We start from the raw sequence: 21,963 nt of genomic DNA on the forward strand, positions 1-21,963 counted from the left end.
GGAGATCCAACCAGTCCATTCTAAAGGAGATCAACCCTGGGATTTCTTTGGAAGGAATGATGCTGGGGCTGAAGCTCCAGCACTTTAGCCACCTCATGCAAAGAGCAGACTCATTGAAAAAGACTTTGATGCTGGGAGGGATTGGGGGCAGGAGGAGAAGGGGACGACCGAGGATGAGATGGCTGGATGGCATCACGGACTCGATGGACGTGAGTCTGAGTGAACTCCAGGAGTTGGTGATGGACAAGGAGGCCTGGCATGCTGCAATTCATGGGATCGCAAAGAGTCGGACATGACTGAGGGACTGAACTGAACTGAACAAAGATATTCAAACACAGGATGAAAAAATTATGTGATTGACTGATTAACAATAGACTCTTTGCATGCATGTCTATATGGATGATGACTTTTTATAAAAGATCTTATTGTTTTCACTGCCATGGTGTGAGTTCAGTCCCTACAATCAACACATGGTTGAGGAAAAAAGAAAGCTTATATGTTTTTTGGCCACATGTATTTCTCTGTTTCCCTGGGAGTGAGTAAATAATAGGTCTCATAAACTAAGACTTCTAGGACTGTTGAAGCTGAGTGATGGGTACCTACTAGAATTTAAAGAAGGAAAAAGAAAAGAAGGCAGCAGGCAGATTTCTCCTGAATTGAACGTTTAATGGTCTGGTTAAAGAGGAGAATTCAGCCAAAGAGATCAGGAAGGGGCAAAGAAGATGAAATTTAAAAGCTACTCATTATGGAAAATTTGAAACTTATATAAAAATAGAACAGTATAATGAATATCCATGTACCCATCACTCAGCTTCAACAGTTAGTGATTTGTGAGTAATCTCTACCCACACTTTATCCCTCCCCACTATTGTTTAAAGGCAGATCCCAGTCATCATATTATTTTATCTATGAATATTTCAGTATGTATCTTAAAGGGTTTTTTTAATCCAACCATAATATGATCACACCTTTAAAATTAATAATAATTCTATTCAGTGTTCTTATTTCTCTGTTTGTCTCATAAATGTTTTGTTTTGCTTTATGTTGTTTGATACAGTATCCAGAAAAGATGGATGCATTGTGATTGGTTGATGTACTCTTAAGTTTCTTTAAATCTTCTATTTGTTTTTTGTATTTTATTTGGGCTTAGAGAACTTCTTATAATCTAGACTTTGTTAATTGCATCTTTGTGGTATCACTTAACATGTTCCTTTGCCCCGAATTAGCTGTGAATTGATATTGAATGTAGAAACTTGATGACATACATGCCTGCATGCTCAATTGTGTCCAACTCTTTGCGACCTCATGGACTATAGCCCACCAGGCTCCTCTGTCCGTGGGATTCTCTGGGCAGGAATATTGGAGTGGGTTGCCATTTTCTCCTCCATGGGATCTCCCCAGCCCAGGGATAGAACCCATGTCTCCTGGGGCTCCCACAGCTCCTGCATTGGCAGGTGGATTCTTTACCACTAAGCCACCTAGAAAGCCTTAGAAACTTGGTTAGGTTTAGATTTAAAATTTTCCTTCATCAGATGGAAGTAAATTTTTCCAGATCCATCAGAATTGGTATTATGTGTGTTTCTGTAATAACTGGTCATCTGTCTTTTTTGTGATGTTAGCTATTGACAGTTTTTGCTCTGATCCATTAATCAGTTATGGTGATATTCTAATTCTATCCTTCCAAAATTCTAGAATGATAGAATTTAAGTATTGGCTGATAAATATATTAGATTTTTTAGGATCCTTGAATTTCTATATTTATTTACATACTTTAGAAGAAAACTTTTTTTTTTTTAATTGGCTATGCTGATTTTTCATTGCTGGGCTAGAACTTTTTCTAGTTGTGGAGAGCAGGGGCTACTCTCTAGTTGCATTACGAGGGCTTCTCATTGCAGTAGCTTCTTTTGTTGCAGACCACAGGATCTAGAGTACGAACTTCAGTAATTTTGGAATGTGGGCTCAAGAGTTGCAGCTCGTGGACCCTAGAGCACAGGATCAGCAGTTATGGTGCACAGACTTAGCTGCCTTGTGGCATGTGGGGTCTTCACAGAGCAAGGATTGAACCCATGTCCCCTGCATTGACAGGTGGATCTTTAACCACTGGACCTCTGGGGAAGCCTGGGAACAGATTTTACTTGGTTAATATGTGTTATTCTATTTGAGAAGCATTGTCTTGCTGCTTTGTGCTGCTATCATTTATATTTGAATTTGAAAATTGCCTGCAATTTACTAAGATGCAGCCCTTGAGGGTGGTAGATATGCAAGTTATCCATGTGCCGTTCCCCCTGGACATTTGGTGGTGGTCTGTTTTCAAAAGCAAGTTAAGAGAGGTAGGAACTAGAAACTCCATGTATGCATATTGATCCTTTATGTAAGTATTAATAAAAATAGTTTCTTTTACTTATACCACTTACATAAAGTAATCTTGTTTCATTCAAGTTATGCAAAAATTATACTTTGAAGTTATAACATCTTTTTATATAATTTCCTTCTATTTAAAATCAGAGAGGATACATGGATTTTTTCCAGCCCCATAATCTAATGTTGAATTTGTTTCGTTGCCAAATAACCATTTTAAAGCTAGAGACATACTGTTCCCATAACTCTTATATAATTTGGAGTAAATTCCCTCTTAAATGCGGTAGAGAGACATTTGTTACCCAGGGTGTGCTTTTAGAGGCATTTACAATAGCACATATCATTTGACTGTTTACCTTTAGCATTGTTTTCAGTCAGATAATTAATACATATTTTATAATACTAATAATAACTACTATAATAGATAATACTTAGTATCTAGTATATAAATGCAGGATGGCAACCCACTCCAGTATTCTTGCCTGGAGAGTCCCAGGGACAGGGGAGCCTGGTGGGCTGCCGTCTACGGGGTCGCACAGAGTTGGACACGACTGAAGCGATAAGGCAGCAGCAGCAGCAGACATCATATTCTACACCTTCTACATAATTAAATGTATTGATGTTCCATAACAAAGTATCTCTTTGGAATTTTTGGAAAGCCCCAACCCAGATGCGTATGTACTTCCTGCTTAAAACTTCCAGTTTTGTGCAATCCAGAATTCCTTCCCCTGTCCTGTACAATCATAAAGAAATAATGGGAAATGGAACGCTAAGATGCCAAAGAGGTGGTTCACTGGAGTCTCCACCCATAGTACCCCACTGGAATCAGAGCCTTAGGGATTTAGAGGGGGATAAAATGAGAGAGGCTTTCTGTTTCTCCTCTTTTGAGCCTCTACAAATTGTTTTTTGCCCGCTCTGGTTTTCTGCTTTTGTTCCTCTATATTCTAGTACCTCTGCACTTTTTTTCTCTGTTTCTTTTTTTTTCTCTCTGAAAGGCTTAAAGTCACAGAGAAATAAGGAAACTTTGTGAGGAGTTTGTGGTGGGTAGCAAATATTGACCCTTGCATTTAGCAATATTGTTTGGGCTATAAGAAATCATTGTACTAGAGTTTGGCATTATCATTTGTGTTATACATGACTTATATTCATATTTTTTCTTATCTTTAATATCTCTCATTTGTTATTCATCAGTTAATACACACATCATATCTAAAATACTTCTTAAAGTTACTATTTATGTCAAACCAAAGCATGACAAGAACCAAGCAGATTTTCCTACTAAGCAATCCCATGTTGAGAAAATTCTAGTTTTCTAAAAAAAACAAGTTCGTAATAATTGACTCTGATAAACTATGACCACCTATTTTGAAGTCATATGGCATATTAGAAAGCAAGACAACTTGAGAAATAATATACTCTGATTATTACAATGATCATTTCCCATACATGGAAACAATAACAGTATATGTTGTGTGAAAATTGTGTAAATCGTATGTTGAATTGGTTCTTAGTTCTTTTCTACTACTATCCTTCTACTTCTCTGTATATTCATTCTATTAATTTTTGAGAGTTCGATATTGAAACTCCAACAAAAAAATCTTTATTTACTTAAAAAACTTATTGTAATATATAATGGAGCTATATGTCACCTTGTTCTGTATTTTCCAAGTCTCCTGTAAATATGTTGTGATATTTTTACAATTTAGAAAAATCCAGTGAGCAGTGTAGGAGAGCTATACTGTACTAGGTTGTTCCTGGCTTAACTGATATGAGTTATGCATAGGATGATGGGCTCAGTGCTGTCCAAAACCTACATGCAAAAACAGACCTGGAACTGCAGAATAATATTTTCATCTCCCTCTGTATTATCAGTATATAGATTTTATGCCTTTGGTGTTATACCTCTGATTTTAGTGATTAATTTAGTTCTGAGTGACTGAACTGAACTGAAGAATCAGATGGCAAAAGGCATTTTGTCAGACTTTTATCCTCAAATTTTATTTTCATAATACTAATATTTTTAATTTGTTATGCTAAAAATGTAAGGATATCAGTATTTAGTTAAATATTGAACAGAATAAATTCATTCATTTCAGTTCAGTCGCTCGATCGTGTCTGACTCTTTGCGACCCCATGAACCGCAGCACACCAGGCCTTCCTGTCCATCACCGACTCCCGGAGTCCACCAAAACTCATGTCGATCAAGTTGGTGATGCCATCCAGCCATCTCATCCTCTGTTGTCCCCTTCTCCTCCTGCCCCCAATCCTTCCCAGCATCAGGGTCTTTTCCAGTGAGTCAACTCTTCGCATGAGGTGGCCAAAGTATTGGAATTTCAGCTTTAGCATCAGTCCTTCCAAAGAACACCCAGGGCTGATCTCCTTTAGGATGGACCAGTTGATCTCCTTGCATTCCAAGGGACTCTCAAGAGTCTTCTCCAACACCACAGTTCAAAAGCATCAATTCTTCAGCATTCAGCCTTCTTCACAGTCCAACTCTCACATCCATACATGACCACTGGAAAAGCCATAGCCTTGACTAGAATGACCTTAGTCAGCAAAGTAATGTCTTTGCTTTTTAATATGCTATCTAGGTTAATCATAACTTTCCTTCCAAGGAGTAAGCCTCTTTTAATTTCATGGCTGCAGTCACCATCTGCAGTGATTTTGGAGCCCCAAAAAATAAAGTCAGCCACTGTTTCCACTGTTTTCCCGTCTATTTCCCATGAAGTGATGGGACCAGATGCCATGATCTTTGTTTTCTGAATGTCGAGCTTTAAGCCAACTTTTCACTCTCCTCTTTCACTTTCATCAAGAGGCTTTTTGTTCCTCTTCACTTTCTGCCATAAGGGTGGTGTCATCTGCATATCTGAGGTTATTGATATTTCTCCCAGCAGTCTTCACTCCAGCTTGTGCTTCTTCCAGCCCAGCGTTTCTCATGATGTACTCTACATATAACTTAAATAAGCAGGGTGACAATATACAGCCTTGATGTACTCCTTTTCCTATTTGGAACCAGTCTGTTGTTCCATGTCCAGTTCTAACTGTTGCTTCCTGACCTACATACAGGTTTCTCAAGAGAAAGGTTAGGTGGTCTGGTATTCCCATCTCTTTGAGAATTTTCCACAGTTTATTGTGATCCACACAGTCAAAGGCTTTGGCATAGTCAATAAAGCAGAAATAGATGTTTTTCTGGAACTCTCTTGCTTTTTCGATGATCCAGCGGATGTTAGCAATTTGATCTCTGGTTCCTCTGCCTTTTCTAAAACCAGCTGGAACATCTGGAAGTTCACGGTTCATGTATTGCTGAAGCCTGGCTTGGACAGTTTTGAGCATTACTTTACTAGTGTGTGAGATGAATGCAATTGTGCAGTAGTTTGAGCATTCTTTGGCATTGCCATTCTTTGGGATTGGAATGAAAACTGACCTTTTCCAGTCCTGTGGCCACTGCTAGTTTTCCAAATTTGCTGGCATATTGTGTGCAGCACTTTGACAGCATCATCTTTCAGGATTTGAAATAGCTCAACTGGAATTCCATCACCTCCACTAGCTTTGTTTGTAGTGATGCTTTCTAAAGCCCACTTGACTTCACATTCCAGGATGTCTGGCTCTAGGTGAGTGATCACACCATCATGATTATCTTGGTCTTGAAGATCTTTTTTGTACAGTTCTTCTGTGTATTCTTGCCACATCTTCTTAATATCTTCTGCTTCTGTTAGGTCCATACCATTTCTGTCCTTTATCGAGCCCATCTTTGCATGAAATGTTCCCTTGGTATCTCTGATTTTCTTGAAGAGATCTTTCCCATTCTGTTGTTTTCCTCTATTTATTTGCATTGATCGCTGAGGAAGGCTTTCTTATCTCTCCTTGCTATTCTTTGGGACTCTGCATTCAAATGGGAATATCTTTCTTTTTCTCCTTTGCTTTTCTCTTCTCTTCTTTTCACAGCTATTTGTAAGGCCTCCTCAGACAGCCATTTTGCTTTTTTGCATTTCTTTTCCATGTGGATGGTCTTGATCCCTGTCTCCTGTACAATGTCACGAACCTCTGTCCATAGTTCATCAGGCACTCTGTCTATCAGATCTAGTCTCTTAAATCTATTTCTCACTTCTACTGTATAATCATAAGGGATTTGATTTAGGTCATACCTGAATGGTCTAGTGGTTTTCCCTACTTTCTTCAATTTAAGTCTGAATTTGGCAGTAAAGAGTTATGATCTGAGCCACAGTCAGCTCCTGGTCTTGTTTTTGCTGACTGTATAGAGCTTCTCCGTCTTTGGCTGCAAAGAGTATAATCAGTCTGATTTTAGTGTTGACCATCTGGTGATGTCCATGTGTAGAGTCTTCTCTTGTGTTTATTACAGACTTATAAAATGGTCAGGATAGTTGGACCCTTACTTTGGGGAATTCACTTGAATTTTCTTATGATTTCAGTGAACTTTTCAATGAGCATTTATCATACATCTACTCAGTAATACTCACCAAAGAGAAATGAAACCCACATCTCCCTTTAATAAATGTATAGGTTAATTCAAGGAACAAATTCATAATAGTTACAATACACTCTGAGCCAGGACTATAATAATAGTATGTAAGGAATGTTCTGTAGCATAGAAAGATGTAATGATCATTTATTTCTCCAAGGAGAGCTGGTCAGGGAGAATAGATCATGTTTGGTCTGGACCCTGAAGTATAAACAGAAATTTACAAGATGGATAAGGTAGGGGCTATGACATACCTTTCATATTGAAGAATGAGTAGAGGGAAAAACATAGAGCATTTGTCCCACCCTCTCACCCCAGAACTGCCCATAGAGGTCAACATATCAGTGCTGATAACGTTTTATTTCTCATTATAGGGCTCTTGAATTGGCTGTAAAATACAAAACACATGTTGACACAGTTCTTGCTTACCGTCAAAAATTTTTGGAGACATTTGGTAAACAGGAAACTAATAAACGATACCTGCAGTATGCCGAAGGTGTAAGTATTATGCAGTATTTGATAATAATTATATGCTTTATATGTTATTTGTCTCAAACATAACATTCAATTTGACAAAATTGAATAACTTTCCTACTGCAATCTCTAAAAATAACTGCTTCTTGTCTTTCAATGTTGCAGTTTTGACTATATAATTATATTACAGAATATTTTTCTGGACTCTTAGAGCCATGTTTTGCTTAACTTGCTTAACTCAAGTCTGTTCTTACAGTTTCCAATTTATGTTAAGGTTGTGTCCTAACTGATATTTTTAGATAAGCAACATAAAATGTGAAGATAAAGGCTTCTAACTCTTGAATTTTGTCTTCCACCAGCTGCCCTTTCTATTCCAGGGAAATAAGCACAGAGGGCAGTGGCCACAACTTGGATACTTTGTCACTTTGCAGATTCTAGGGAGCCTGGTTGCACTTAAAGAGGTACCTCACCTGGGTAGACTTCACCACCTAGAACCAAAGAAGGCTGACCCTTTGCCTCTTAAGTTCCTACCAGAACTTAAGGTTTTGTCAATCCAGTTAGGAAAAAAGCCCCCCATACCAGCAGACAAGGCGAGCCAGTGCCTAGAACAGAAATGATTGTGGCCACCTGCCCAGATACTTCTAGATTCAAATGGCAAAAATAGAGCTCACTTCTACCCATGGGAGATCCAATTTGTAAACCCAAGACAGGGCTAACCTTTCTCCCAGTTCTGCAAACTAATTGGTTTCCTTATCCTTTTAGGCATTCATATATTCAAAATGTGTTTATAAGTACTCAGTCTGGATTAGGCACGACACTAGGTGTTAAATCAGACATGGCTTCTGTCTTCATGGAGCTTATAGACCATGTAGGGGCTTTCCTGGTGGCTCAGATGGTAAAGAATCTGCCTGCAATGGAGGAGACCCAGGTTTGACCCCTGGGTTGGGAAGATCCGCCCGGAGAAGGGAATGGCTATTCACTCCAGTATTCTTGCCTGGAGAATCCCTTGGACAGAGGAGCCTGGTGGGCTACATATAGTGCATGGGGTTGCAAAGAGTTCAACACGACTGAGTGACTAACACTTTCACTTTCTTACATAGACCATGTGGGAGTGTTTCTTGGTGGGGATAGAATATTCTGCTTCATTGTGGGGGTGGGTAAAATATATTAACCCGTCCTCTTTGGAAGAGGAAAGAGGATGTAGAGAGAGGCAACTACTAAAGACATTATCCATTTGCTGTATGTAGAATATCGAGTGTCGTGACTCACATTTTTGGACTTCAGGGCAGCCTGGAGAATCCCTTGGAGAGAGGAGCCTTGTAGGCTACAGTCCATGGGGTTGCAAAGAGTCGGACACGACTGAGCGACTTCACTTCTCTTTCAGGGTAATGAAGACTTTGGAGCTATTCTTAGTTCTGCAGTGTAACTTCATTATCTGGATCCAGGATAGACACAGTTGTGGGTTTCTTGGTAGAAAGGGACATATTTTATAGAAGCTTCACAATTTTTTTTGTTTGATTCAGAAATGAATTGTTTGGGCTATTAGCCTTCCGTAAGAGCTCTGAGGGTTGTACTTTTTAATTCACAGAATATGACAGCAGCCACCAACACTATGGTGCGAAACAGCCCAGAAAATCATTGGTCAGCTAATCTCTTTTGTCTGTTTTGAAAATATGACAGTACGTTGAAAATGAGCACCCACTTTAAATTTCCTTTACTATATAGTTTTGAAGCAAATTAATACTACTTTGCTTCCTCTTCATCATATTATTATCAATATTTTTTTCACTGTGTTCACATTAGGTGCTTTTGAGGACATAGAAAATATAGTTTTTACCTCAAAGTTATATTTCAGATCCTGAAAACTTAAAAATTTTATCCTCTTTTTCTTTATATATGTATTCAACTGTAAATAACATGTTAGTACTTCAATCATAAGAGTAGCTGAAATGTTCAAAATGGGATAATCAGAACAACATGACTTTTCTTGGGTATTTTGTTTCCTTTTTTTGACCCCCTATGGCACCATGTTCTAGTTTCCAACTTGTCTTCATAAATGTAAATTGGAAGTTAACTAGAAATCATAAAACAGTATCTTAAGATGAAAATCTTAAATAAAAGCCGAAGAATTGATGCTTTTGAACTGTGGTGTTGGAGAAGACTCTTGAGAGTCCCTTAGACTGCAAATAGATCCAACCAGTACATCCTAAAGGAGATCAGTCCTGGGTGTTCATTGGTAGGACTGATGTTGAAGCTGAAACTCCAATACTTTGGCCACCTGATGCAAAGAGTTGACTCATTTGAAAAGACCCTGATGCTGGGAAAGATTGAGGGCAGGAGGAGAAGGGGATAACAGAGGATGAGATGGTTGGACGGCATCACCGACTCAATGGACATGGGTTTGGGTGGACTCTGGGAGTTGGTGATGGACAGGGAGGCCTGGTGTGCTGCAGTTCACAGGGTCGCAAAGAGTTGGACATGACTGAGCGACTGAACTGAACTGAACTGAACTAAGATGAAAATAATCTTTGACTTAAAATTTCTTAACCAAAATTGTGATTATATAAACTTTTTATTTCAGAACTAAGAATTGAATAGAAAAAGATCATTTTTGTAAACCTTGAAAAATTTATTCTAGATAGCTGGTGAATTCAAATGGCTTCACAATGCATAACATAAAAGTTTATAAGAAGTGAGGCTTGACATACATTCATATTTATGAGCCCTGAAATGTTATTTGGGCCTTTCTAGTTTAAAATGTGGAAATCTGAGATCTATACAAGGTGTACTGCCTTCTAAGAACTCCATTAGAGTCATTATACCTGGTCTACAGTGGTGTTCAGCAAGTGTTTGTAAGATAATTCATTAGTCTGGCAAATAAAATCCACCTGAGGAATACGTTCAGTTCACTGAATACAAACTCTGTGCAAAAAGAAAAGTAAAAGAGCCAGGAAATGTTTAAAGCATTATGCTCGGAGAAAGAAAAAAGGAATGATAAATAGGAGAGAAAATAGTGAGAGATTAAGTGGTAGCTCACTTCCTGGATAATTAGTGATCTCTCATTCATTCAGTATTTATTGAGTACCTCCTGCAGACAATGTATTATTCTTGGTGGTTGGGATATAATAGTAAACCTGGCAGACACTGACCCTTTGAAATTTGTATTCAAATAGAGGCGACAGATAATTATATAGTTAATTGTTCATTTCATTTGTGATAATAGCTTTGAAGGTAGTATGCATAGTGCTATAAGACTTTATGAATGTGGAGCCTGACCTAGAATGGGGGTATCAGCAAAGATTTTTCAAAGGAAAGCAAATGATGTTAGAGCTGAACTCTGAAGGATGGGTGGAAACCAATCAAGGGGAGAGGGTGTAGGGATAGACACATTCCAGGATAGGGAAGGCTCTGAAGTGGTTAAGAGTGATGAGCAAAGGGGAGGTTGACCTGAGAGTTTCATAGGGCACATTAGGTAAGTTGGATTTACAATAAGATTAATGTAAAGATACTGAATGGAAGTGACATGATCACTTTTCCATTTTAAAAATCCCAATTTCTAAGTAGAAACGGAAACTTAGATTTTTTCACAAATTATCCTGTTTTCCCCCCACTTGGAAATTATATACTTAGCATTTGTTAGTTTTAATTTCTTTATTTTTTCCACAAAATTATCTTGAATAGGGTTTTATCAGTCAGTCAAAGGATATGATAATAAGAGCAAATGCATGGGATCTTGAAAAAATGGTGGAGTATAGAGGGGGTGCCTTGGGTTCTGAGTGACTGGAATATTGATGGGACCAGACATTGAAACATCTTAATACTGTGCTAACAGATTTCATAATGAAGGCAATGCAAAGACTTGAGGTTTGTAATCAAGAGAATGACTTGAAAGATAGCTTCTTAGGTGGAAAATGGTTTGGAGGTGAGAGTGGTGACCAGGAGGCCAGTTACTATAATAGTTTCACCAGGAGATGGAAAGGGTAGGATTAATGTAAGGAAAAAAATCAGAAAAATTAATAGAACATTGTGGTTAGAGGTAGGAGGAGAGCAGTGAGTTAAGTCAAGGCGTCTGAGAACAACTTCAGCATTCCTAGCGTGGGTGACTGGTGGAGGAACATGAGCATATACGAGTTGTGGACCTTTTTGTTTGAATACATGAAAATAGGCCATTTTTTGCATTAGAAGTCCCTGTGGGATAGACCCTATCTAGGTGGAGATGTCTAGTGGGCAGTTGGAAATATCAATGTGAACATCGAAGGGTATTGATAAAGGAAGAATAAGGGCTAGATAAATAAATCTTTGATCATGACAATTTAAGTTGAAGCTATGTGAGCTGATGAGATTTCTTAGGGAAAGTATGAAAAAGCTGTGTTTGGAACCCCAGTGAATGCTAATAGTGAAGAGAGTACCAAGGAGAAAGATATGGAAGACAAAGAAAGAAAAAAGATTGAGGACATTTAGAAAGGAGAGCAGAAACCAGAAGGGGAGGATATACTGAAAGAGATTTTGAAGAGCTGGAATGGCATCAGCAAGGTCCAGGGGATGCTTCTACATCGAGGCCTTTTTCTTCCTCTGTTAGGTGCTCTTCCCCAGATATACTGATTAATCTTCAGATTTTCATGTCATTAATTTTCAATTTTCTCAGGGAGGCCTTCTCTGCTCACTCTATCTGAAGTTCAGCACTCATCCCCTCAACTCCACCCGTGGTACTGCCTCCCTCCCCTGTTTCTGAAACTCTTACCACTATCATTTGTTTCTGTTTCTCTATAAAGACACTGATTTTTATGTTTTTATTCACTGCTAAATCCATGTGCCTAGAGCAATCCTTGGCATAGAGCGAACATTAAATACTTGTTGAATGAGTAATTGAGTCATATAGAGAAGGAATATAGGATGAGGAATTAAAACACTTAATGGTGGCGTTAGTGAAGTTTCTGAAGTATAGTGGGAACACAGTTATATCACAGTGGTCTGAGAAGTGGATGAGAGTCAGGAATGAAAAGAAGAATGAAGGTAGTAGCTTGTAGGGAGACAGAATAGAGAAGGAAGGATGAGAAGGAGCAGCCAGTGAAGAGAAGGAAATTGAAATATGTAGGTAATAATCGAAGGTCGATGTCCTAAAGGAGTCTGAGATAAGATCAGGGACTTATGTGAAGATGCTGGGCTGAGACAGAAGGGAAAGAGAGAGGCGTGGGTACAGATGTACCTACTTTTGTGAAAGGAAGGAAATTAAGTGAATTCTACCTAATGGTCACTATATTCTCTCTTAAGTAGGAAGCTGATTTTCAGTTGAGAGTAAGAGAGGTGAGGTAGAGGATGGAGAGCCATTTGATATGATTTTGAAATTACTTCTATGTGAATATAAAGAATTGACTGGCTCAGGACTAGAAAAAGAAGTGCCAAAGAGTATTAACACTCCCTAGAAGAGAAAAGGATGTGTTTTAACGTATAAGTCACTTGACAGCTGTCATGAGTACATCCTTATCTGAAACCCACTATTAAAAATACTCTATTCCAGAGACCAAATTATCAGAACAGTGTTCTAAAACTGGACAGATGCCAGAGTGAAAGTGAAACATTTATTTTCAGTCGGATAGCTATCAACTGACACCCTCATTTGTACTATAACAAGTAACTACTATAGATGTCATCAGTCTACTTGATATACTTCTGGTGAAGCCGAGCAACAGTTGTTTAGTTTATCAACAATATATGGTTTTATTGTGATTGATTCAAGAAACATATGTAAGTCAATTTAAAGCTAGAAGAAGGACAAGGTATTCATCAAGTTTTGTCTTTCTCTTTGAAATGTTTTCTTAGATGAATGTTCTGCCATTTAAAAAATATCAGGTTCTGGCCAGATTGAAAAATGAGCCTTTCAAATAATCTAACATTTGCTCTGCCTTTCATTGAGTTGTCACTTGCATCTTAGCACAGACATTCATCTTCTATGAGTAAGAAGGATTCTTTTAATTCATCTATTTTATATATTACAGACAAATATATGGAATGATTATCTTAATAAAGGTGACCAATAATATCCACAAATTACTTCACAGAAATTAGAGAAAGGATTTTGGCATAAAAAAGAACCAAATACTTAATTCTACCTACTTCCAGCACAAAATAAAAGAGGCATGAAGTCTTGTGTTAAATTAGTCTCAGTTACTTAAGATAAATCTGTTCAAGCAGCACATATCACCACAGTCTGCTTTAATACTGCTTATTCTACTCAGCTCCCCTACATGGAGGTGAAAGAAAACCTATTTACTTTTGGTTCAGTCTAGGAGTTTGGGTTCATTTCAAAGTAAATCAGAGTTAAGTTTAAGCTGGGACCCCATTTTTTCCCATGTCTTGCCTGAGAGGACACACATTTCTAAGTTAGTGATCTCCAGACTTAAAAAATCTGAATGCTTTTTCCTAAAGAACTTGTCTGTGGGACTCGGGGTAGCTGCTGCTGCTAAGTCACTTCAGTCGTGTCTGACTCTGTGCGACCCCATAGACGGCAGCCCACCAGACTCCCCCGGCCCTGGGATTCTCCAGGCAAGAACACTGGAGTGGGTTGCCATTTCCTTCTCCAATGCGTGAAAGTGAAGTCGCTCAGTCGTGTCCGACTTTTAGCGACCCCATGGAGTGCAGCCCACCAGGCTCTTCTGTCCATGGGACTTTCCAGGCAAGGGTACTGGAGTGGGGTGCCATTGCCTTCTCCGGGTAGAGTCCACTCCTAACACCAAGTCTGTTGCTTTAGTGGAGGGAAGGGATATAGTGGAGGGGCAGGGCTGGATCTTGGTGGGGATCAGTGGTCAACATGCAACAGATATATTATCACTTTATTCTTTTTAGTTGTCTTTCAACCTTGTTCTCCCGCTATTTCATCTAATATCTTTTCATCATTGTCTTACCACCAAGTCTTCATATTATTTTAAGAGTTGTTGCAAAGGAGCCCCTTTGCAGAGTATGCTCTGGTGAAGCAGATGCTCCCCTATTTTTCTTCATAGCTAGGTTCCTGATGGAAACCTCAGTGTAAGAGTGCTGAAGTGTTGATGCGCTTGAAACATGGCCTGATGGCCAGGGCTCTGTCCATTTTCCCTCTTGTTTGGAGAAGAGCAATCCACCTTACCTGCCCTTCCCACCTCGTACCTGAGCAGAATCCTAGGGTTTCATAGTTGAGATGTACTTTTTATAAATAACTACAAGTAGACTTTGGTCTTTTGCATCACAGTGAAAGTCTTTGCTTTTTATGGTGATAATTGTTCTAGTAGGAATTATTTAATGCTGTGTCATTTGCGAGGGAGCATTATTTCTTCTTTCCCACCGTCTTTCTCTAATGTTGTGGAAGTCATACATTCTATTTTTGTTTACTCTTAGCTACTTTGGATTAAATAAAAAGGTCTTATACTATATATGCGCATTTCTTCTTTTCTTCTACCACAGCTCCAAATAGACTGGGAGAAAATCAAAGCCAAAATTGAGATGGAAATTACTAAAGAGCGAGAACGGTCATCTGGCAGCCAGCCCACCAAGAGTACTGGTCTAAAGCACTAAATGTCATGATTACCTTTAAGAAGTTTTACCTTTTGAAACTGAGTCTGATTAATCAAGGATAAGCATGTTTTCATTGCTAAAGAAAAAGGCAGAATCTCCAAGTATAAGCACTTGCTGTGTATTTAATACCAAAAGTACATTCAGAAATTTCATCTTTTATCTTTTTAGTCCAATAATTAGCAAATATTCCTATATACTTATGATACATCCATGTCGTATTGCTTACATCCTAGTTTTCTGTCCATTATTTTATCCCTGAATCTTCAGTATGAACAGATATTAATGCTAATAATAAAACACTGGACTCTTTAAAATGTATGTTATCATTCATTTCTATTTGAGCTCTAAATTGTAAAGTGCTCCAAAAGTTTAAACAACAAAAAAATGAAGATTGATTTATGAACTATATATAATAATATGTATACTTGTATATGTTCATAGCAACATTATTCACAAAAGCAAAGTGGTGGGCAAAAAAAGATATACATCAGCAGATGAATGGATAAACAAAATGTGGTGTATACACAAAGTGGGATATTATACAGCCTTTGAAAAGAATGAAATTCTGATACATGGATGAATCTTGAAAATAGCGTGCTAAGTGAAAGAAGTCAGACACAACAGGTCAAATATTATAGAATCCCACTTACATGAGGTATAAAAATAGACAAGTTCATTGAGACAGAAAGGAGAACAGTAGTTGCCAGGGACTGTTGGGAGGGAAAATTGAGGAGCTATTGTTTCATAAGTTCAGAATTCCTGTCTGGCTTGAATGAGTTCTGGAAAGTGATAGTCATGATGGTTGCCCAACATTGTGAATGTACTTAATGCCCAAATGGTAAATTTTGTTATATCTATTTTATCATAATTATAGAAATATATCTAGAACAGGCAAGAAATATTTTTCTCATTCCTTTTCTGACTTAAGAATGTTTAGGCACTAGACTCTGGAGTCTGAATTTGTGAAAATCTCCTTGAATTATCAACCCGTTTGACTAGCTTTCATTCAGTATGTCCCCAAATTATTATTACCACAAAAGCTTTTTAACATAGCACAAATATTCCTTAGAAATTCTTCCATGAAACCATTTTTGGAAATGGTACATTATAGAGTGGGCATGTACATATACATGGGAAAGTGATGCCCTCTCTCACCCTCATTTTAATGAATATGTTTAGTTTTTTTAAATGAAAATGTTCCTGTCTTTTCAACATATTCCTTTTCCTTGCTGAAATGTTGTAATGTTCTGTTCTTCATCCAGATGCTGGGTACAATGGTGTGTTCAATTTGTGAAATGTGATTGAGTGGTTTACTTGTAAGTTGTACTTAAATACATTTATTTTGTTTTCTTATATTACAATAAAAAGTTTAAAAAGAAAGCTGGTCAGAAGGGTAAATTTTATGTTTATTTTACTATAATTTTAAAAGTCATAAAATATAATGAAATATTTCTGCATTCTAACAACAAGTCTCTGATAGCCAACTTGATGCCCTGACATTCAATTCAGTTGATAATACCCAGAGTTAGTGTGCTCAGTTGCTCAGTCGCATCTGACTTTTCATAACCCCATGGACTGTAGCCCACTAGGTTCCTCTGTCCATGGAATTTTCCAGACAAGAATACTGGAGTGGGTTGCCACTTCCTACTCCAGGGGATCTTCATGACCCAGGGATCAAACCCACATCTCTGTGTCTCCTGTACTGGCAGGCAGATTCTTTACCACTAGTGCCACCTGGTAAGCCCAGAGTTAGTGTAGGTCTCACAAATTAAAGGGCAAGATCCTCAGCTAAATTACTCTTCAGTTGCCAGTCCGCTAGTGGGGACCCTAGGATACTCATACCCCTCTGACTTGGCTGAAAATTTGGGGATTTCTACCACCCCCCTTCAGGTTTGATAATTGACCAGAATGACTCACTGGACTCACTGAAACATTTTCTGTTACAGTTTTACTATAAAAGATATAATTTAGGAACAGCCAAATGGAAGAGATGCATAGAGTAAGGCCTGGGAGGAAGGAGAGGTGTTAGGGCAAAGGAGACACAGAGCTTCCACACCATCTCCTCATAGAACCCAGGCATGTCCATCATCCTCCCAGCACATCAGTATGTTCACCGTGAACATACCTAGCTCCCCTAGGTCTTGCTGTCCTGAATTTTGTATCAGAGTTTTATTATGTAGGCACAGTTGACTGAACTCAGCCTCTAGCCCCTTTCCTCTCTCTGGAGGTCAGGTGGTTAAAAGTTTTAACCCTTTGATCATGTGTTTTTTCTGGTGACCGGCCCTTATCCTAACGCTCTGTAGTCATGCCCCTCCCCTAACACACACACACACACACACACACACGTACACGTACACGTTCATTAGCATTAAAAAAGATACTCCTTTCATTCAGGAAATTTCAAAGGTTTTGGAAGCTCTATACCAGTCCTCCTCCCCAAGCCTGGCTACATCCTTTATTACATCTTAGGCCAGTCCCTGGTCTTTGATCATGGGATCTTTTATAGCAAAAGGGACCTGACAGCAACATTTGGAGGAATCAATGTGGGGTAAGGATAGGAAGCTAGTAAACTCAGTGTCCCAATACATTTGATTATCAACACTGGCATTATCTTTCCAGTAACGCCAGTATTCTAGCACATAACATTATGGTAGATGTAACCTGAAAAATAAGAGTCAAAGATACACATTTACTGGAGTCCCATCCAGTCAGTCTGATAGTCAGCCCCATCCATCATCATATTGTATGACAGGATGTCTCGGGGCTTCCATTTGATCTTGTCAGGAAACAGAAGTGGTGTCAGAAATAGATGACTTCATGCTCTCAGGCATTTGGTATAATTGAGCTTGAGAGACAATATTATTTCTTGCTCTTAGCTTTCTTCCGAGCATTATCGTTGGACTTCTCTCATTGCATAACTCAGTTACTCATTCATTTACCCTTCATTACATACTATTTCTCCTCTCTGTATCCAAACCTTTTCACGTTAGAAGGGACATTAGGTTTGGCCACTGTGCTGGTCTAGATCATTGGCAGCACTAGGAGTCTAGCAAGTGCCTCCCACTCTGTCCACTCTCATCCATGTAGGAAAGGGTTACATAGGTACAGTGTTAGTGGGCTATCTCTACCAATAGGCAATGTAACTGTGTTCAGTGCTAGCCCAACTACTCCCGCATGGAGTGAAAGCACAACCCACCCCATCAGGCCGTTAGGAACTCTTGACATAAAGATTTTAAAGCAGCTATGGCTTGGTGCCCAGGAATCATCCCTGCTTCCTGCAATGCATTAGTAGTTGTAGTTTTGGTCCAGGGACCACTGCATCAAGTATGAAAGAGAGTTACCATATGATATCCCTGATAGCTCAGTTGGTAAAGAATCCACCCACAATGCTGGAAACCTGGGTTCAATTCCTGGGTCAATCTTTCTCTTGATTAATCCCCCTATTGTAGGGTTGGCCAAAAAGTTCGTTCACGGTTTCTGTATCATCCTACAGAAACCCTGAACGAACTTTTTGCCCACCAATGCTTCAGGTATTTTCAAGATGAGTTCCTCATTGTAACTTTTGCCTTCCCGTTTTAAAAATTCCTATAAATTGGGACTGGGGGACCTTTCATGTTGGATGTGTAGCAGGAGGTCCCCCCAGAATTCAGTAGTGCTGTGTTAAAACTTTTGTTTCAATTCCATCAATGTCCATTTTATTCATCCTATTTCTTAATAGCTATCCAAAGATGTCCACCCCACTGGAGCAAGTCCCTCAATTCGCCCTTCTGTCTCTCCCACTTTCTTTAATGTTTTTTGGCATTTTAAGACCCACATAAGGAAACTGAGGGAACAAACCTCATAAGGCTTCTTAGACTGTTCAGTTCTGCAGGAGAGAGATGAAACGGGATGTCCATGGAAAAGGGGGCCCCTTAATCATAGCACTTACCATGAACTGGGTGGATGAACAGCCCCATCAGCACAAAGCCAGTTCCACAAAGTTTGTATGTGAAGCATTTCAGCTGCTTTATCTGGGGTATTCCACTTGGCATTGATATGGGAAACTGGAAAGGCCTCCTCAGGGTAAACACACTTTACAGCAGCATTTATGTAGTCCGTTGGGCTGGCTGTTCCCTTGGGAATAACATGCTGTGAGTCTGGCATATCTAGCCATCTAGGACTGTCCTATACCAAGCTGTGGGTCCTGTGTCCATCTGAAGGTGCTCATCCACTCTGTAGTATTCAAAACCAAAGATTCTGCCCCTGAATTTATCACTGCTACAACCCATTTTAGTAAAACTTCTGCAGGGAGCCAATGAAAACTATCCACAAAGTGAGACAGCTGCTTCCCCCTGGACCTTCTTTTCAATAGTTTCTTGGTTTTGTGTCCTCCCCTCCCCTACATGGACTACCTTCTGGGTAACCAGAGGTCTTGGAGGCACTTTCCATTGTCACAGCATAATTTTTTCCTTTGGGGGCAGGTTTGAGGCCAGTGGCCATAGCCCTGAACTTGGTTCTCAATCAAGATCCACCTCAGCATTCTCTTTTACTCTGATGGTAGCAGTTACAGATAGCAATGGGATTGTATATTTGGTATATTTCTTGTTTTGCCTTTCCCTAAGTATCCACATGTCTAGCATTAAATGCTAGAATGTAATCAAATGGAGATTAAGTAAAATTTATAATGTGATAGAGGATTAAATTAAAATTTTATACCCACGATAGTAGAATCCACAGCCAGTTTTCCAGTGTTTGTTTCTCTTGCCTTTCAATATCTACCATTAACACTATATTAATTTCTCTTAGTTTTTCTGTGTCTTTTTAATCCAAAATATGTTTATGGGGATGGTTTCTGATTCACCTTGATACAGGGTACTTTTAGAGCTGCTTCTGTTGAAGGAGCATCCTTCTGTAAACCTTGCTTTTCCTCCTGTAGGCTGGTAGAGGACGGTAGAACAGCCAACAGACAAAACTACTGTTTGGGCGTGGCTGAAGACAGTGGTGATTGTATAGCATCCGGGGCATTTCACATCCATGAAGTAGGAACTGGGCCCCTGCACCAGGTGTTTCTTATGTTTCCTCTTCTCCTCTTCTGGAGAGGGATGAAGGAGACATTTGTGAGAGGCACATTCTTCTGGGGAGGTCATCACTGCCGAACTCTGTGTTTTCAATGTAAATGAAAATACACACAAGATGCACACCTGCTACCTGTTCTGATTAGCTATCTGGGTCACAAGAATGGAATCTTAAAAAGGATTCTATTAATGGATTCAGGGCTAGAATAAATTTGTCCTTGACTTAAGAGGAGATACTAAACAGTATTTGCAATGAAACTCAAATTTTTATCTTTTAAATCTAGTGACATTATTCAGTCAAAATTGTTAGAGAAATAGTTATAAGTTAAATAATCATAATTAAGTCAACAAAATTCCTCCTTTGTAGGGCTTGTCTTCCCAGAATAAAATCTTTTTTCCTTGTTCTTGATGACTACCTGCATTTCAAATGGCAAAATTCATTTATTAAACAAACCAAAATCTTGAGCACCTACAGTGGCCTGGACACTGTTCTAGGTACCAGAGGCCTTGTAGCGAGTAAGACAGAAATATTCCTGCCCTCTGGTGAAGCTGACATTTAAATGGGAAGAAGAGAGACCATAAGCAAATGAGCAAAAATATACATAGTATTTTAGATATAAATGAGTAGAGACAAAGCACAAAGGAGATAAAGATGATGGCAGGAATGTGATTTTCAGTAGAGTGTATGAGAAGCTGTCTCTGAAAAGGTACAATTTGCACAGAACGCAGATACTCCAAGGAAGGGATGCTCAACTTCAACTTCTGCTAAATAATATACAGGAAAACCACCAAATAAAATTCCTACTAAGTGAGCTTATGTCATCCTTGTTTAACCCAATTTAAAATGTTCTCATCAACAAAAGTAATTCTACATGTTTTGACATTAATAGTCACCATCATACAGAACATGGCTTACCTGTGAATAGAATTTATTTACATAGTCATAATAATGGACACACTGAATATTTATCTAATCAAATTATAATTTTCAAGTCGACAATTCCTTATCTGAAACCCTTGGGCCAAATGTTTCAGAATTCAAATTTGTTTAAGAAAAACAGTGGGTATTCAACAAAAAATTTTGGTAGTACAGCTCATACATCATTTATTACAGAGAAATCTCAGAAGGGTCTCAGCTAACACTTCCTAATGAAACATATTAACAATTTCTGCAGTGCAGCATGGGGATATTTACATTCAGCAATATGAATAAAGATTAGAAGTAATTTCTCACCAGGTTTTGCTGCCAAATGAGTTCAGTTTGGGTCAATTATGAAAACATTTTTGGGTTTAGAACTGTGGAATGGGATTATATATTTGTTTTGGAGGAATTGGTGTGCATATATTGGATGGGGTTAAATGGAAGGGTGAAAAAGAACTAAATCTTCATGTTTCATAGTGGAAAGGCAATAGATAATGTCCCCCAAACCCCCCAGATCAGGAAATAATAAACATTTTATCTAGTGATATGGCAGTCAATACTAAAAGAGCCAGACAAAAGAGCTGAAAGTGGTTGCTTTCAGGGGAGGGAGATTGAGAAGGAGTCTAGCCTCGTTGTTTTTCACAAGTCTCATAGGATGACTGGCTTACTTAAATGTGTGTATGACTTTAATAAGAGCAAAAATTAACTCTTAAAAAGTGGCTGAGAGGGAGAAAATATGCAATCTACATATCTGACAAAGGACTTGCACTAGAATATATAAAGAACTGTCAAGTTTGAACAGTAAAAAACAGTCCAATTAGAACATGAGTAAGAGATATGAACAGACATTTACCAAAAAGAATGTGCAGATGGCAAATTATTCACATGAAAATATGTTCAAAATCTTAGCCAATAGGGAAATGCAAATTGAAGCTACAATAATCAGAATAGCTAAAATTAAAACTGGTGAGAACACCAAATGTTGGCAAGGATGAAGAGAAACTGGATCACTCATATATTGCCCATGTGTGTATGTGCTCCTCAGTCCTGTCTCTTTGCAACCCCATGCACTGTAGCCTGCCAGGCTCCTCTGTCCATGGGATTTTTCCAGGCAAGAATAATGGAGTGGG

The 21,963-nt window shown here is 38.7% G+C and overlaps 1 protein-coding gene across 1 annotated transcript in view; it reads left to right on the forward strand.

Moving 5' to 3' along the window:
• Positions 1 to 15,960, forward strand: part of IFT80 (intraflagellar transport 80) — a 119,584-nt gene extending 103,624 nt beyond the window's left edge. The window contains exons 18-19 of the mRNA XM_068975747.1: positions 7,213 to 7,336; positions 14,747 to 15,960. Coding sequence (XP_068831848.1) covers positions 7,213 to 7,336; positions 14,747 to 14,857 — 235 coding nt within the window. The 3' untranslated portion in view covers positions 14,858 to 15,960. The remainder of the gene's footprint in view (positions 1 to 7,212; positions 7,337 to 14,746) is intronic.
• Positions 15,961 to 21,963: the final 6,003 nt, after the last annotated feature.

The sequence above is a fragment of the Capricornis sumatraensis genome, chromosome 1 (genome assembly GCF_032405125.1).
Source record: "Capricornis sumatraensis isolate serow.1 chromosome 1, serow.2, whole genome shotgun sequence".
Taxonomy (NCBI): domain Eukaryota; kingdom Metazoa; phylum Chordata; class Mammalia; order Artiodactyla; family Bovidae; genus Capricornis; species Capricornis sumatraensis.